The 15,584-nt window shown below is 41.5% G+C and overlaps 1 protein-coding gene across 1 annotated transcript in view; it reads left to right on the top strand.

The window, feature by feature from the left end:
• The first annotated feature begins 712 nt into the window (after positions 1-712).
• The window catches only part of Kif11 (kinesin family member 11), a 40,252-nt gene continuing 25,380 nt past the window's right edge, over positions 713-15,584 (top strand). The window contains exons 1-8 of the mRNA XM_052186650.1: positions 713-987; positions 6,585-6,717; positions 6,888-6,985; positions 7,072-7,150; positions 10,086-10,271; positions 10,381-10,505; positions 12,140-12,227; positions 12,494-12,736. Of these exons, the coding sequence (XP_052042610.1) occupies positions 911-987; positions 6,585-6,717; positions 6,888-6,985; positions 7,072-7,150; positions 10,086-10,271; positions 10,381-10,505; positions 12,140-12,227; positions 12,494-12,736 (1,029 nt within the window). The 5' untranslated portion in view covers positions 713-910. The remainder of the gene's footprint in view (positions 988-6,584; positions 6,718-6,887; positions 6,986-7,071; positions 7,151-10,085; positions 10,272-10,380; positions 10,506-12,139; positions 12,228-12,493; positions 12,737-15,584) is intronic.

Here is a 15,584-nt window from a genome sequence, read left to right as displayed (position 1 = left end):
CACACACTTTGTGAGATATTCTGAGATAGCAGTGAGTCTCTGGGGCTAGTTTTTGGAGACTGGGTTTCTCTGTGCAACCAGCCCTGGCTGTCGTGGACTCGCTTTGTAGATCAGGCTGGTCCGGAACTCAGAGAGATCCTCTGCTACTCCGCCCGGCCTCCGCGGGTAGTTTACCAGTAGACAGTTGGCTATGCTTAACCCAGAGGACCAGGGATCCGGACTGTGGAAGGCGGGTATTTGGAGAGGTCGTGGACGCCTTCCCGGGTACCCGCTAGTTACTTCAGAGGCTAAACCGCATTTAAGATCCGGTGAAACAGAAAAGCAGCTCCGGGAACCTACTGAGGCGGAGGGATCAGTCTGTTTCCCCGGCCCCCACCTACACTTTAAGCGGCCCAGACTGCACCTCCACAAACCTCTCCGAGTCGTTTGTCACCTCTACGGAAAGCGAGAGGCCTCGGAGGGTGGGAAGGACGCAGCGAGCGAAGCGACGAGGGCGTCTTAGGTCCCAGCAGCCCGCCAGAGGCGGCAAAGAAAGCTTGCACAGCGTACTTCGGCCTAGAAGAGCCAGCGTGCACCGCCCTGCACTGCCTCTGGCCACGCCCAGTTGCGGCCACGCTGACGACACGACGTCCCATGATGCCTTGCGCGCTGCTCTGCTATTGGCCCGTAAGTCGTATCCTTTTTTAAAATTGAGGCGCCGAATCGTTGCTGATTTCTGAGCAGAGGAGGTTCGTCCTCTCCGGATCTTGCGGGGCGGTGGCCACGGCCAAGAGGCCTGCGTGGACCTCGGGGACGCGGAGCTGCAAGTCGCGGTTCTCCTGGCCTTGGCGGCACCGGGCGAGAAGAGGCGGTGTCGGGTTCTCACTTTGTCGGAGTCACCGCCAGGCCGGCAGGTTTTGGCTCGACCGTCATGGCGTCCCAGCCGAGTTCTTCTTCGAAGAAGAAAGAGGAAAAGGGCAAGAACATTCAGGTGGTGGTGAGATGCAGGTAAGGAGAGGCTGGGACGAGCCCGGAAGCGGAGGCTTGGCTGTTGGGCTCCCTCCTGCGCCGTTCCGGAGAGCGCTGTGTTTACCTTTCTGAAGGAATCTAAATCATCCATTTCTGGGGCTCCCCGTGTTTTGTTCGGTAAGAATGCTACTGTGTTCAGTTCTAAATTAGGGTTTGTTTCGGAGGGGAAAGGATGTTGGTGTTGGTTCAAGTTAAGCTGCATTCACAAAGAATTCGCTGAAAAGTGCGTTCCCTTTTAAAAGCCAATGTCGAAAATTTAGCTGTCATTGCCCTCTGCTACTCCGTCCGAGTTGTCAGTTTGGGAATAATGCTTCATACTTACTTTGCATGTAGTTTGGCGCTTTCCTTGGGGTTATTTCCACTTCGGAAAGAGCAACAGTTCTTTATTCTAGATGCAATAGCTTATTCACTTCTACTAACCGAGTAGATATTGCTGAATTTAAGTTAAGATGTGAAGTGGGTTTATGAAGCTCCCAAGCTAATGAAGGTACACGTCTATGGTGCAGCATATTTCTTTCTTTCTTTTTTTTTTTTTAATCTGCCTTTGTTCATAGACCAAAAGAGTTGTGAGTAGAGGGAGGATGTAGGGGTTCAGCTCTCCCCGACTGACATCCAAATGACTTACCCAAAATTTTTAATTTTTTGAATTCTTGTGATGTTACCGAGGCTGGGCTGAAGCTATATGTTGGCATACTTTACTGTCTCAGCCTCTGGGTAGTTTAGCTGAGATTGCTGGGTGACAAGTGTGTACCACCGTGTCTGCCATTTTGGTGGGATTTTGTTTGTTTGTTTTGGTTTTTTGTTTTTTGGATTTGGTTTTTTTTCGAGACAGGGTTTCTCTGTATAGCCCTGGCTGTACTGGAACTCTGAGTCCAGGCTGTAGACCAGGCTGGCCTCGAACTCAGAAATCCGCCTGCCTCCACCTCCCAGAGTGCTGGGACTACAGGCATGCGCCACCACCGCCCGGCCATTTTTTTGTTTTGTTTTGTTTTGTTTTTGTTTTTGTTTTTTCTGAGACTGGCCTCAAACTTGGACTAACTCCCTGCCTTAGTTCTGAGTTTTGGAGTTATAAGCTATTCAAGTTTGAGGCACCTGATCCAAGTTCTTAAACTAGGTGTCAGAGAGGGGGTGTGGCAGCAACCTCTAGTCTAGCCAGACACGCTTAAATTGCTGCACCCTGGAGCTTTAATTAATTAATTAAAAAGATTTATTTGTTGTTATATGTAAGTACACTGTAGCTATCTTCAGACACACCGGAAGGGGATGTCAGATCTCATGTGGTTGCTGGGATTTGAACTCAGGACCTTTGGAAGAGCAGTCAGTGCTCTAAACCGCCAAGCCATCTCACCAGCCCTAATTTAGTTATTTAATTTGGAACTTTCTTTTTAATCAACAGGAATGCAAATATACTTAAGAATTTAGTAAAAACAAACAAACAAACAAACAAATAAATAAATAGAAGAATTTAGTCAGGCAGTGGTGGGGGGCACCTCACCTCTAATCCCAGCATTCAGGTGGCAGAGGCAGGAGAATCGCTGAGTTCGAGGCCAGCCTGCTCTACAGATCGAGTTTCAAGACAGCCAGGGCAACAAAGAGAAACTCTGCCTTAAAAAAAAAACACACACACACACACATATATATGTTTGTGTGTGTGTGTATATTTACTTTTATATATATTTTTAAGGGTGTGCTTTATATGAGTACACTGTAGCTATCCTCAGACACCCCAGAAGAAGGTATAAGATCCCATTACAGATGGTTGTGAGCTACCATGTGGTTGCTGGGAACTGAACTCAGGACCTTTGGAAGAGCAGTCAGTGCTCTTAACTGTTGAGCCATCTCTCCAGCCCCAAAATTTGTTTTTAATAATGTGTACATGTGTGGGTATTTGCATACATATGTGAGTGTCTGTGGAGAGCTGAAAAGCATCACCTCTAGAATCTAGAGTTACAGGTGGTTGTGAACCGCCACCAGGTGTGGGGACTAGAAATAACTCCAGTTCTCTACAAGAACAAGAAGTGTTCTTAACCTAAGCTCTAACCCAACAAATGCACTTTTTTTTACAGTTATATTGCAGTATTATTATTATCATTATTATTAGGCAGTATTGTATTTTCCGTGTGCTATTATTTCCTTTGTTACTTACAAAATATTTGAGACATAAAAGAATACCAGCACTAGGGAGTCAGAGGCACCTTTGTAACTTGTGCTTTTATTTATCCTTCAAATTAAGAAAAAAAAACATCTCCTGTGTCCATATTGTCCTCCTACATTTCAAGGCTTGCCTTAAGAATTTTTTTTAACATTTTTTTTACCAGTGAAAAACAGTTACACGTGTCTGTTACGTACAATAGTTTTGGCATAGGTTTTTCTTTTTCTTGTCTGGTTAGTCTTTTCACTGTCATGTAGTGTTCCTGCAACCAGTCTCATTAAGCTTTAATAAGCAATAAGTGAGGCTTTCTTAGGCTGTTGTATGTGGCTGTTGTATGTAGGTTTGTGTTTGGTGGCAGGGTCTCTCTATGTAGCTTTCTGCCTGGTCTCCCACTCCTCTGCGTCCAGGCTTGAAGTCAGTGCAGTCAGTGCTCCTGTGGCGGCCCCTGAGCTATGGTGATACATGTGAGAGTCACCATTGCTTGGTTTTGATGCTGTTGCTGTGCCTTTGGTGTCTTACCCAAGGAATCATTGCTAAAGCCAAAGTCGCCAGGCTTTTTCTTCTGTATTTCTCTTAAGTTTTACGGTGTCAGGTCTTAGGTACAGGCTTCTGGTCCACTCTATGCGATGGTAGGTGAGCCCCTGGCTTCAGTGTGTGGGATACCCAGTTTATCTGTCACCCTGTTACAAAGACTGCTCAACGGTTTTGGCTCATTTGTCTAAAATCATTTGCCCATATAGGAGAGGGTTTATTTATGAGCACTCGATTCCACTGGTCTGTGTCTGTGCCAGTCCTGTATAGTTTTGACTGCTTACACCTTTAGAATAAATTTTAAAATCAAGACTCGTGAGTTCTGAAGTTTTGTTGTTGTTGTTGTTTTGTTTTGTTTTTTTGTTTTTTGTTTTTTGTTTTCATGTTTGTTTGTTTTTAGTTTTTTGGTTTTGGTATTTTTGAAACAGGCCCAGGTTTTTTTCCTGCCTTAGCCTCCCAAGTGTTGGGATTTACCATAACTGGCTTCAGTAATAGTTTATAATTTCCATTTAACAAATCTTTTAAACTATGTGACTAAATTAATTTATTAATTTCTTTTTTTGTTTTGTTTTTTGTTTTTTTTCCGAGACAGAGTTTCTCTGCATAGCCTTGGCTGTCCTGGAACTCACTCTGTAGACTAGGCTGGCCTCAGAACTCAGAAATCTGCCTGTCTCTGCCTCCCAAGTGCTGGGATTAAAGGCGTGCACCACCACTGCCCATATTAATTTAATTCCTGATGTTATTTTAAATTGAATTACTTTTGTAATTTTCTTTCTAGACTCTTGCTAGGCTGTGTTAGTGCAACTGATTTTTACATGTTAATTTTAAATCTTATATGATGTGTATGTCAGTGCCCGCAATCATGTGCTACAGGGTGTGGTGTGTGTGTGTGTGTGTGTATATGTGTATGTATGCATGTATATAAGTGGGTAGGAGTTTGGGTGTCCCTGGAGTTCAGAGGATGTTGTAGGATCCCCTGGAGCTGGAGCTGCAGGTGATTGGGTACAGTATGGGCTCTTCACTCTTCACTGCTGTCTTTCTAGCTCTAGGTTTTTGAGTTTTGATTTGTTCACTAGGGTATCTTTACTATCTATCATATAGTAAGTACATGATTGAATATTTGTGTAATGACACAGGCTTTACAAAAAAAACATTTAAAGACCGTTAGTCTACCTCTTACCATTTTGGCTTGAAATTTTATACATATGAATTGAGGCCCAAATTGGTGGAGTTGGGAATCAGCAAGAACCTTGCAATTCTAGGTAGAGAAATTGGGGTAGGAAAATAGTAGTTTGGAAGTATTTTTTCTAGTACACTCACACTCTCCAAAATATCTCTTAAGAGTTTTCAAAACTCTGTTTTCCTTCCTGGATGGCCTATACCTTGCTATGTAGACATGCTGGCTTATAATTCACAGACTCCTGCCTCTGCCTCTGCCTCCTGAATGCTGGGTTTAATGGCATGAGTTTTCATAATTTTTAGCAATATGTGATCTGTATAAATTTATTACTCTGTCCTAACAATTTGAACATCATTCATTCAGGAGCTTAATCTCATGTTGATGCTAGAAAGTAACAGATGCTGGGAATCATAGAATAATTGGAAAAGCTTTAGTCTTTGGAAAGTAAATCTGTTTTGCTTTATACTTGTAGATTACCTCAATATATTTTGGTTTTAACTTGGATTTTAGTGAATTCTCAATAATGTTGTATATTCCTATGAGTAATATGCATTCTTCTAGGCTTCAGTATAGTGGCAAAATGGTGGCATTACTATTACCCAGAAGTTAAATTTCCCAAGATCACAAATTTGTTCTTCTGACCACTCAGTTATATGCTAGTGAATGGGGTTGGGAAGGAAGGTTGAGGTATGCACCTTAAATATCATCTTGAGGGAGAGAGGTTTTCTGTTTAGACCTTCCATACATAATGTGCATACTCAGTGGGGTAAATAACTCAGACTGTTCCCTTTGGCTCAATTGTGTGTTAAGTATGTAAGTATTTTATGGATTCTACTCTGTGGATTGTAGTTCTTGGGTTTTTTTTTTTTTTTTTTTTTGATTTGTTTTTTTCCAGACAGGGATTCTCTGTATAGCCCTGGCTGTCCTGGAACTCACTCTGTAGACAAGGCTGGCCTCAAACTCAGAAATCTGCCTGCCTCTGCCTCCCAGAGTGCTGGGATTACAGGCATGGGGGTTGGGGGGGGGGCAGCTGGATCCTAGTTCTTGATAGGAATTCATGCGGATCTTCTTTGAGGCTTATGGGTAGAAGAGTGTTGTGAAGATGAGTTCCTGAGTTTTGTTTTGAGACAAGTGCACATGTGCCTACTGAGCTTCATCCTTAGCTCAAAAAATAACCCTTTTAGCCAGGCTACCTGTCTGTTTCCGAGAAACCCTGTCTCGGAAAAACCAAAAAAAAAGAAAAAAAAAAGTCTTATGGTTTTCAGGAAAGCCTGAAAAAAAAATAAAAATAAAAAAGATTTAAGAAAGAACCCTTTTCTCCCCACCCCCTTTTAAGATTTATTTATTATATGTGTAAGTGCACTGTAGCTGTCTTCAGACACACCAGAAGAGGGCATCAGATCTCGTTACAGATGCTTGGGAGCCACCATGTGATTGCTGGGATTTGAACTCAGGACCTTCAGAAGAGCAGTCAGTGCTCCTTTTGTTTGTTTGTTTGTTTGTTTGTTTTAAGACAGGGTTCCTATGTGTATTCCTGGCTGTCCTGGAACTCATTCTGTAGACCAGGCTGACCTCAAATTCAGAAACCCACCCGCCTCTGCCTCCCAAGTGCTGGGACTAAAGGCATGCACCACCACTGCCTGGCAAAGGAAAGTGTTATTATTTAACTTTACTTAACTGAAAGTCTCTAATTGTGTGTATTTCCTTTTACAGACCATTTAATTTGGCAGAGCGGAAAGCTAATGCCCACTCAGTGGTAGAATGTGATCATGCGCGTAAAGAAGTTAGTGTGCGAACTGCAGGCCTGACCGACAAGACCTCAAGGAAAACATACACGTTTGATATGGTGCTTATCTTCTTCTTTTCTTCGATTATTCACTAACGTAAAGTGATTCTATGGAAAATGCATGCTTCTGAGCTTCATTGTCAAGTTTGATGAGCTGGTTTCTAATAGGCGAGTTATTAACATGAATGATGTGGTTTCAGAGCTTTCTTTCTTTCTTCTTTTAAAAATAGGTGTTTGGAGCATCTACAAAACAAATTGATGTTTACCGAAGTGTTGTGTGTCCAATTCTAGATGAAGTTATTATGGGCTATAATTGCACGATCTTCGCGTAAGCAAAGCAACTTCTCAAGTTCAGAAGTTTAGATATGTGTCTTTGATTTTGACTTAATACTATTTTTTTGAAATTTTTCATAGATATGGCCAGACTGGCACTGGAAAAACTTTTACAATGGAAGGTGAAAGGTCACCTAATGAAGCATATACCTGGGAGGAGGTATTTATTGCTTATGATGTCCTTTTATCTCAGTTGTAGCAAAAATTTAGCCAACTGAAATTTGTTGATGGACCTGTGTTGAAATGCAGAAGATTAGAGAACTGTACCAACCCTGAACCTTGGTTCTTTATTGTGCTAAAGAACAGTAAGGAGTAGATTAGTGAAGTTACTGTTGTGTCAGAAATATATGGTCTCACTGGGAGAGAGAAGACCAAAATGTACAGTACAGTTAAGTGACAAAAAGAGAGGATCTTCTTAGACTCCAGAAGAGCAGGAGCAGAGTGCAGTCTCTCCCCTATCACCCTGTTTCATCTGTAGGGAAATGATTAATGTTTATGATTAATGATTATGTCAAGACTCATAGCAGGTACCAGAAATAGTAAACAGTGCAGACATTATGTTCTTTCTTACATATAACATCTAATTTGTAAATTAAGTACAATAAAATTTTATCAATAATAACTAATAATATAAGAATTGTAGCAATATACTATAGTATGTTATTCAAATATGGTTTCTCTGTCTTAAAATTTTATTATACTTTTACTTTGTCACTTAAACAAAACACTTTATATTTGTCTCTTTGTTATCCTCAAATTGCCAGAACCACACCACTGCTATTGTGCTTTAGGTCATAGTTTAAAAATTATTATTGTTGATGAACATAATTTTTTTTTTCTATTTTGGGTTTTTTTTTTTTTCCGAAACAGGGTTTCTCTGTGTACCTCTGGCTGTCCTGGAACTCACTCTGTAGACCAGGCTGGCCTTGAACTCAGAAATCTGCCTACCTCTGCCTCCCAAGTGCTAGGATTAAAGGCGTGCACCACCACCGCCTGACGATATTATTATTATTATTATTATTATTATTATTATTATTATTTTAAGATTTATTTTATTTATTGTTATATGTAAGTACACTGTAGCTGTCTTCAGACACACCAGAAGAGGGCATCTGATTTCATTACGGATGGTTGTGAGCCACCATGTGGTTGCTGGGATTTGAACTCAGGACCTTCGGAAGAGCACTTAGTGTTCTTACCCGCTGAGCCATCTCTCCAGCCCCGCGATATTATTTTTGAGACAAGATCTTATACTGTAACCCAGGCTGGACTGGAACTCACTATATATTGCCCTTGGGCATGTAATATTTGTTGTATCTCAGGCTCCTTAAACTAGGATAATTTGAAATAAGAGTTACTCAAATCTTTAGCATTGTCCTATCAGAACAACAGATATTATAGCCAATAGTGCTACCAAGTGGCTAATAGGCAGGAAGCATAGAGAGTATAGATGCATAGAATCGGGGACGATTCACATCCCTGGCAGGATGCTGTGTAAAAAAGTTAAATCTGTTTTTCCTCCGAGCTCCTGCTCCTGCTCAGAAAATGACAACTCTGAGAGTAATTATTATTAAATGCCTAGGTGATAAGCTTTGGTTCATCCCTGATTAGCTCGTAGCTTACTTAACCCATTCAAACTATTCTATGTCTTCCACATGTTAGTTACTTCTCCTTAAGTCCTGGCCCACTTCTTTGAAGTCTCCTCAGCATCTTCCTCAGAGTCTCTCCCTTCCTCTCTTTTTGTTCTCTCAATATTTCCCAGAATCCTCTCTCTTCCTGCTCGTGTCCCATCTCCTGTTTCACCTCATTGGACATAGGTGTTTTAATTGACAGGTGTGATCCTCTCTACAATTGTGTATTACTTTATCATGCTACTTAGAACGATGCCCAATTTTTAAATTTAAATTTAACAGCTGTTTTTCAGTTTTTTTTTTTTTTTTTTTTTTTTTTTTTTAGTTTTTCCAGACAGGGTTTCTCTGGTTTTTCAGTATTTTTCCATTTAATATTTTAGATTATGGTTGACTATAAATTAGACCAATATGACTTGATTAGTTAATTAGGTTTTAGTTTTAAATTTGCCTTGCCATAGGTGTCTCTGTGTCTCCTCCTCCACACACACACACACACACCAAAGTGTGAGGATGCTCAAAAGTCTTTTATCAGATGATACATGTTTGTACGTATAATTTAAATATATATTTAATAAGTTTGTACTTATAAGTTAAATACATATTTTCCCATAGCTTAAATCATCCATAGATTACTTGCTATACCTACTAAAATGCAAGTACTATGTAAATAATAGCTATACTCTATTTAGGACAGGGGCAGAGTTGTTTGTTCTGAGACTGGCCCTCTCTGGCTGGTCTTAAGCTTGTTGTCTAGCTGAGGCTGACCTTGAGCTGACCTTTTCTCCTAACTGCTGGATACATCCACCACACCCAGCTTTGCTATGTATGTGAGGGCTCTATCTGCATGTTTGTCTGCCTGTCGGAGAAGGGCATCAGACCTCATTACAGATAGTTGGTGGCTGCTGGGAATTGAACCTCTGGAAGAGCAGTCAGTGTTCTTAAATGCTGAGTCATCTCTCCATCCCTCAGATATAATTTTTTTCAAGTATTTTTTGTGATTGGTGGAATGTAGAACAGCTGGATGGGAAGGGTTAACTGGCTCTTATTGAAATATACTATAAGCCAGGTGTAACGGCTTGTGACTGGATGCTACTACTAGGGTGCCTGAGTTAGGAGAATTGCAAATTAGAGCCCAGGCTAGGCTATATAGTAAACCTTAAATAAACTAAACTTAGGTATGATGGTGTGCCTCTATCATTCCAAATACCCTGGAGTATGAGGCAAAAGTATCTCAAATGTAGGCCAACCTGGGCAATTTAAGGGAGAGTCCTGTCTCTACAAAGAAAAACAGGGATGGGAGATATAGCTGAGTGGTAGAGGACTTGCCTAGTATGTGTAAGACCTTAGGATCAGTCCTCAGTGTTGCAAAACAGTAATCAACTCTGCAGGAGGTCTTTGTCATATTTTAACTGTATAGTAAATGACATTTTGAGTTTATTTTAATTCTTATTAATATAATTTCAGGATCCTTTGGCTGGTATAATTCCACGTACTCTTCATCAAATTTTTGAGAAACTTACTGATAATGGCACTGAGTTTTCAGTTAAAGTGTCCCTATTGGAGATCTATAACGAGGAGCTTTTTGATCTTCTTAATTCGTCTTCCGATGTTTCTGAAAGGCTGCAGTTGTTCGATGATCCCCGGAACAAGGTAACTCAGGGTTTGAGAAGGAAAGGTTCCACATTTCACTGTACAAGTCTTTTAAAAGTCAGTGTCCTTTTCTTAATAAAGTAATAGATGTTCTTTGATATTTGATTAGAGAGGAGTGATAATCAAGGGCTTAGAGGAAATTACCGTACACAATAAAGATGAAGTCTACCAGATCTTAGAGAAGGGCGCAGCGAAAAGGACGACCGCAGCCACCTTGATGAACGCTTACTCTAGGTGAGAAGCCATTGTTTCCTGTGCTCCCTTTTCCTTTTACTAAAACTTTGGAGGCAGCAACTTAGGATGAGTCAGGGAATTGGGTCACAGAGTAGGTGTGGTGCTATAAGGGGAGTCCTTGGTGCTTGGCACCAGGTTCATAAAGAGGCTGGCAATACTGGAAGATTGTTGAGAGGATAACAGCGATAAGTTAAACTAGTGCAGAAGTATTAATGTTCTAAAGACATTCCTTTTCAAATGATCGTCTGCTGAGTGTGGTGTGGTGGTTCTCATGTGAAATTCCCACATTTGGGAGGCCGGGGAAATGATCCTGAGTTGAAGATAAGCCCTGTATGTGTAACTGGGCCAGCTTGGGCTATACAAGCCCAACATTTTCTTATTATCTCTAACCTGTTGACTCAAAAACCAAACCAAAGCAAGGTGTGGTGGCACACGCCTTAATCACTGCACTTAGGAGGCCAGGCAGGTGGAATTCCAGGCCACTCAAGGCTACATAGTAAGACTAAGTCTCAAAACCATCCATAAACCAAACCAAAGAGTTGAACAAAACTATGCCCCCACCCCATCCCCCAGATAGGGTTTCTCTGTATAGCCCTGGCTGTCCTGGAACTCACTCTTTAGACCTGGCTGGCCTCGAACTCAGAAATCTACCTGCCTCTGCCTCCTAAGTGCTGGGATTAAAGGCATGGGCCACCACTGCCCAGCTAAACAAACATCTCAGTTTTCCCAAGTCAGTTGATATTTATGCTTTTTGTTGTTTTTGTTTGTTTGTTTGTTTTGAGACAGGGTTTCTCTTTATAGCTCTGGCTGTCCTGGAACTCACTCTGTAGAACAGGCTGGTCTTGAACTCAGAAATCCACCTGCCTCTGCCTCCCAAGTGCTGGGATTAAAGGCATGTGCCACCACCGCCCGGTGATATTTATGCTTAATTGCATTAATCCCACAATCTTGAGCTAGAAACTCGTGGGTAGAGCTAGCTGTTGATCTATGGTCTCTTAAGGTACTTGTCCTGCAAATTGGGCTATCTGAGTTTGAGCCCTAGAACCCAGCCATATAAAGGTAGAAGGAAAGAACCAGCTCCACATACATAGAATGTGCCCTACCCTTACTGTGCACAGGCTCAATCCACACATAATGCTTCTTAATGTTAAATCAGTGGATAATAATAGAAAAACATAAGAAAATAGAACTCAGGTATATAGTTTGCACCTTCCCTTTTCTATAATTAACATAAAATAATTTTTAAAAGTACAAAGAAGACCATACAAAATTACCATAGTCTCTAATGCTAATGACATTAATAAACACATTGATGTTCTTCTGGTTGGGAGTCATCTGCTCTGAAACACTCTTCAGATTTGCCTGAAAATTCTGTGTGTGTGTGTGTGTGTGTGTTTTGCTGGGGATGGAACCCAGGAACTGCAAAAGTTCTAGGGTAGTTTTGATAGCTTCTTTGATAGGGTCAGTATTGTAGGAAACAGGGAGAATTTTGTCTTTCTAAGTTCTGTTTTCTGATTGATGGTGTCTTGGCCCTCCCAGTTGCATTCAGAGCTTCCCATCCTGCTTTCAGTATTTGATAGGGAACAACTAATGTTTCCATTGTAATGAGTAGACAACTTTATCTTGTTTTCTAGTCGTTCACACTCAGTGTTTTCTGTTACGATACACATGAAAGAAACAATTGACGGAGAAGAGCTTCTTAAAATTGGAAAGTTGAATTTGGTAAGCATCCTGCCTGCTGCCACTGTGCTGTTCTTGATTACTTCCTAGAGAAGCTGAAATCCTCACTTGTGGACAGTATTTTTATAGTTACTTCATCAATTTGCTTTGAAATGGGAGAAGGAATTTGTTGTGGAAAATGTATTTTGCTACAATTTAGAACATTATATAGTATAAAATATATAAAAGAATACAAATATTTGAATCCAAATTTTAACATATCCAAATTTGACTTTTCTTTCTTATTTTTCTTTTTTTTTAAATTAAAGGTTGATCTTGCAGGAAGTGAAAATATTGGGCGTTCTGGAGCTGTTGACAAAAGGGCCCGGGAAGCTGGAAATATTAACCAGTCCCTCCTGACTCTGGGAAGAGTTATTACTGCTCTTGTGGAAAGAACACCTCATATTCCTTATCGAGAATCTAAACTAACTAGAATCCTGCAAGATTCTCTTGGGGGACGTACAAGAACATCTATAATTGCGACCATTTCCCCTGCATCTCTCAATCTTGAGGTAAGCCCTTTGAGAGAAAGCAGCACCTGGGGGAATAGCCTGCCTGCCTGCCTGCCTTCCTTCCTTCCTTCCTTCCTTCCTTCCTTCCTTCCTTCCTTCCTTCCTTCCTTCCTTCCTCCCTCCTTCCCTCCCTCCTTCCCTCCCTCCCTCCCTCCCTCCCTCCCTCCCTCCCTCCCTCCCTCCCTTTCTCTCTCTCTCTCTCTCTCTCTCTCTCTCTTTCTTTTCTTTCTTTCAATTTGGTTTTTTGAGACAGAGTTTCTCTGTATAGCCCTGGCTGTCCTAGAACTCACTCTGTAGACCAGGCTGGCCTTAAACTGAGAAATCTGCCTGCCTCTGCCTCCCAGAGTGCTGGGATTACAGGCGTGCGCCACCACCGCCTGGCTGGGAATAGCCTTTCTTAACTGTCATATTTTTAGAGTTCATTTACTGGCTTCATTTTATATTATAATATAGAACAATCTTGTACAAGAAAAAGCTGGTTATGACTTCCAAAGTAGTTTTTTAAAATTTTTTTTGTTTTCGTTCTTTCTTTCTTTCCTTCCTTCTTTCTTTTTCTTTCTTCTTTCTTTCTTTCCTTTCTTTCTCTCCTTCTCCTTCTCCTCCTCCTCCGTCTCTTCCTTCTTCTTTTGGCTAGTTTTCTTTTGAAATAGGAATTGTGATGTCTTTCAGGCTGACCAAAACTCATGATGATCTCCTTGCCTCAGTTTCCAGAGTGTTGTGATGGCATATGCTGTCAAATTGGCTCATAATTTTCTTTTTTTTTTCTTTTTTTATTGAATATTGTCTTCACTTACATTGCCAGTGGTAAAACCTTTTCCAATTTCCCCTTTGCCTAAGACACTCAACCCCTCCCCCTCATCCCTTCCCCTGCCCACTCCCACCCCCCACCCCCTACCCCTCACCCCCCACCCCCAGTTTCCCTTTGCTGGGGCCTCTGTTGAGCTTTTACCTGACTAAGCACCATTTCTCCCACTGATGCCCAACAAGGCCTTCCTCTGCCACATTTTTGGCTGGAACCATGTATGCCCCTTGGTTGATAGTTCAGTCCCTGGGAGTCTTGGGGCGTCTGGGTGGCTGAAATCATTGTTTTTTCCATGGGACTGTAAACCCCTTAAGCTCCTCTGGACCATCCTCCAGCTCCTCCATTGGGGACCCCATGCCCAGTCCAACAGTTGGTTGCTAGCATCTGCCTCTGTATTTGTAAGGCTCTGGCAGGGCCCCTCCGGAGACAACCATGGCATGCTCCTTTTGGTATACACTTCTTGTCGTCCATAGTAGTGTTGGGTTTTTTTTTGATTGTTTATAGGATGAATTCCTAGATAGGGCAGTCTCTGGGTGGCCTTTACTTCAGTCTCTGTTCCACACATTGTCTCTCTTATTGCTCCTGTGAGTATTTTGTTCCCTTTATTAGAGGAACAAGAGCACCCTCATTTAAGTCCTCCTTCTTGAGCTTGGTGAATTGTAACTTTGAACTTTTGGGCTAACATCTGCTTATTAGTGAGTGCATACCATGTGTGTACTTTTGTGATTGGGTTTCCTCGCTCAGGATGACACTTTCTAGTTCCATCCATTTGCCTAAGAATTTCATGAATTCATTGTTTTTAATAGCTGAATAGTACTCCATTGTGTATATATACCAGTTTCTGTATCCATTCCTCTGTTGAGGGACATCTGGGTTCTTTCTATCTTCTGGCTATTATAAATAAGGCAACTATGAACATAGTGGAGCATGTGTCCTTATTACATGTAGGAGCATCTTCTGGGTATAATCCAAGGAGTGGTATAGCTGGGTCCGCAGGTAGTGCCATGTCTAATTTTCTAAGGAATCACCAAACTGATTTCCAGAGTGGTTTTACCAGCTTGCAATCCCACTAACAATGGAGAAGTGTTCCTTTTTCTCCACATCTTCTCCACCATCTGCTATCCCCTGAGTTTTTCATCTTAGCCATTCTGACTGGTGTAAGGTGGAATCTCAGTGTTGTTTTGATTTGCATTTCCCTGATAACTAAGGATGCTGAACATTTCTTTAGGTGCTTTAGAGCCATTCAAGTTTCCTCAGTTGAGAATTCCCTGTTTAGCTCTGTGCCCTTTTTTTAATAGGGTTATTTGACTCTGGAGACTAACTTCTTGAGTTCTTTGTATACATTGGATATTAGCCCTCTACCGGATGTAGGGATCTTTTCCCAATTTGTTGGTTGCCGTTTTGTCCTATTGATTGTATTTTTTGCCTTACAGAAACTTTGCAGTTTTATGAGGTCCCTTTTGTCGATTCTTGTTCTTAGAGCATAAGGCATTGGCGTTCTGTTCAGGAACTTTTCCCCTGTGCCCATGTGTTCAAAATTCGTCCCCCACTTTCTCCTCTATAATCTTCAGTGTGTCTGGTTTTATGTGTAGATCCTTGATTCATTTGGACTTGAGCTTTGTACAAGGAGATAAGAATGGGTTGATTTGCATTTTTCTGCATGCAGACATGCAGATCAGATCTCCAGTTGATCCAGCACCATTTGTTAAAAATGCTGTCTTTTTTTCCACTGGATTTTGTTTTTTTTGTTTTTTTTGTTTTTTTTGTTTTTCGAGACAGAGTTTCTCTGTGTAGCCCTGGCTGTCCTGGAACTCATTCTGTAGATCAGGCTGGCCTCAAACTTAGAAATCCGCCTGCCTTTGCCTCCCAAGTGCTGGGATTAAAGGTGTGCACCACCACCACCTAGCTTAGCACTTCATTTTTTAAATACAGATTTATTTAGCTTATGTATATGAGTAGAGTGTCACTGTCTTCAGACACACCAGAAGAGAGCATTGGACATTGGATCCCATTACAGATGGTTGTGAGCCACCATGTGATTGCTGT

This window comes from Apodemus sylvaticus, chromosome 1 (genome assembly GCF_947179515.1).
Source record: "Apodemus sylvaticus chromosome 1, mApoSyl1.1, whole genome shotgun sequence".
Lineage (NCBI taxonomy): Eukaryota > Metazoa > Chordata > Mammalia > Rodentia > Muridae > Apodemus > Apodemus sylvaticus.
This window is presented reverse-complemented; position numbering and strand designations above follow the sequence as displayed.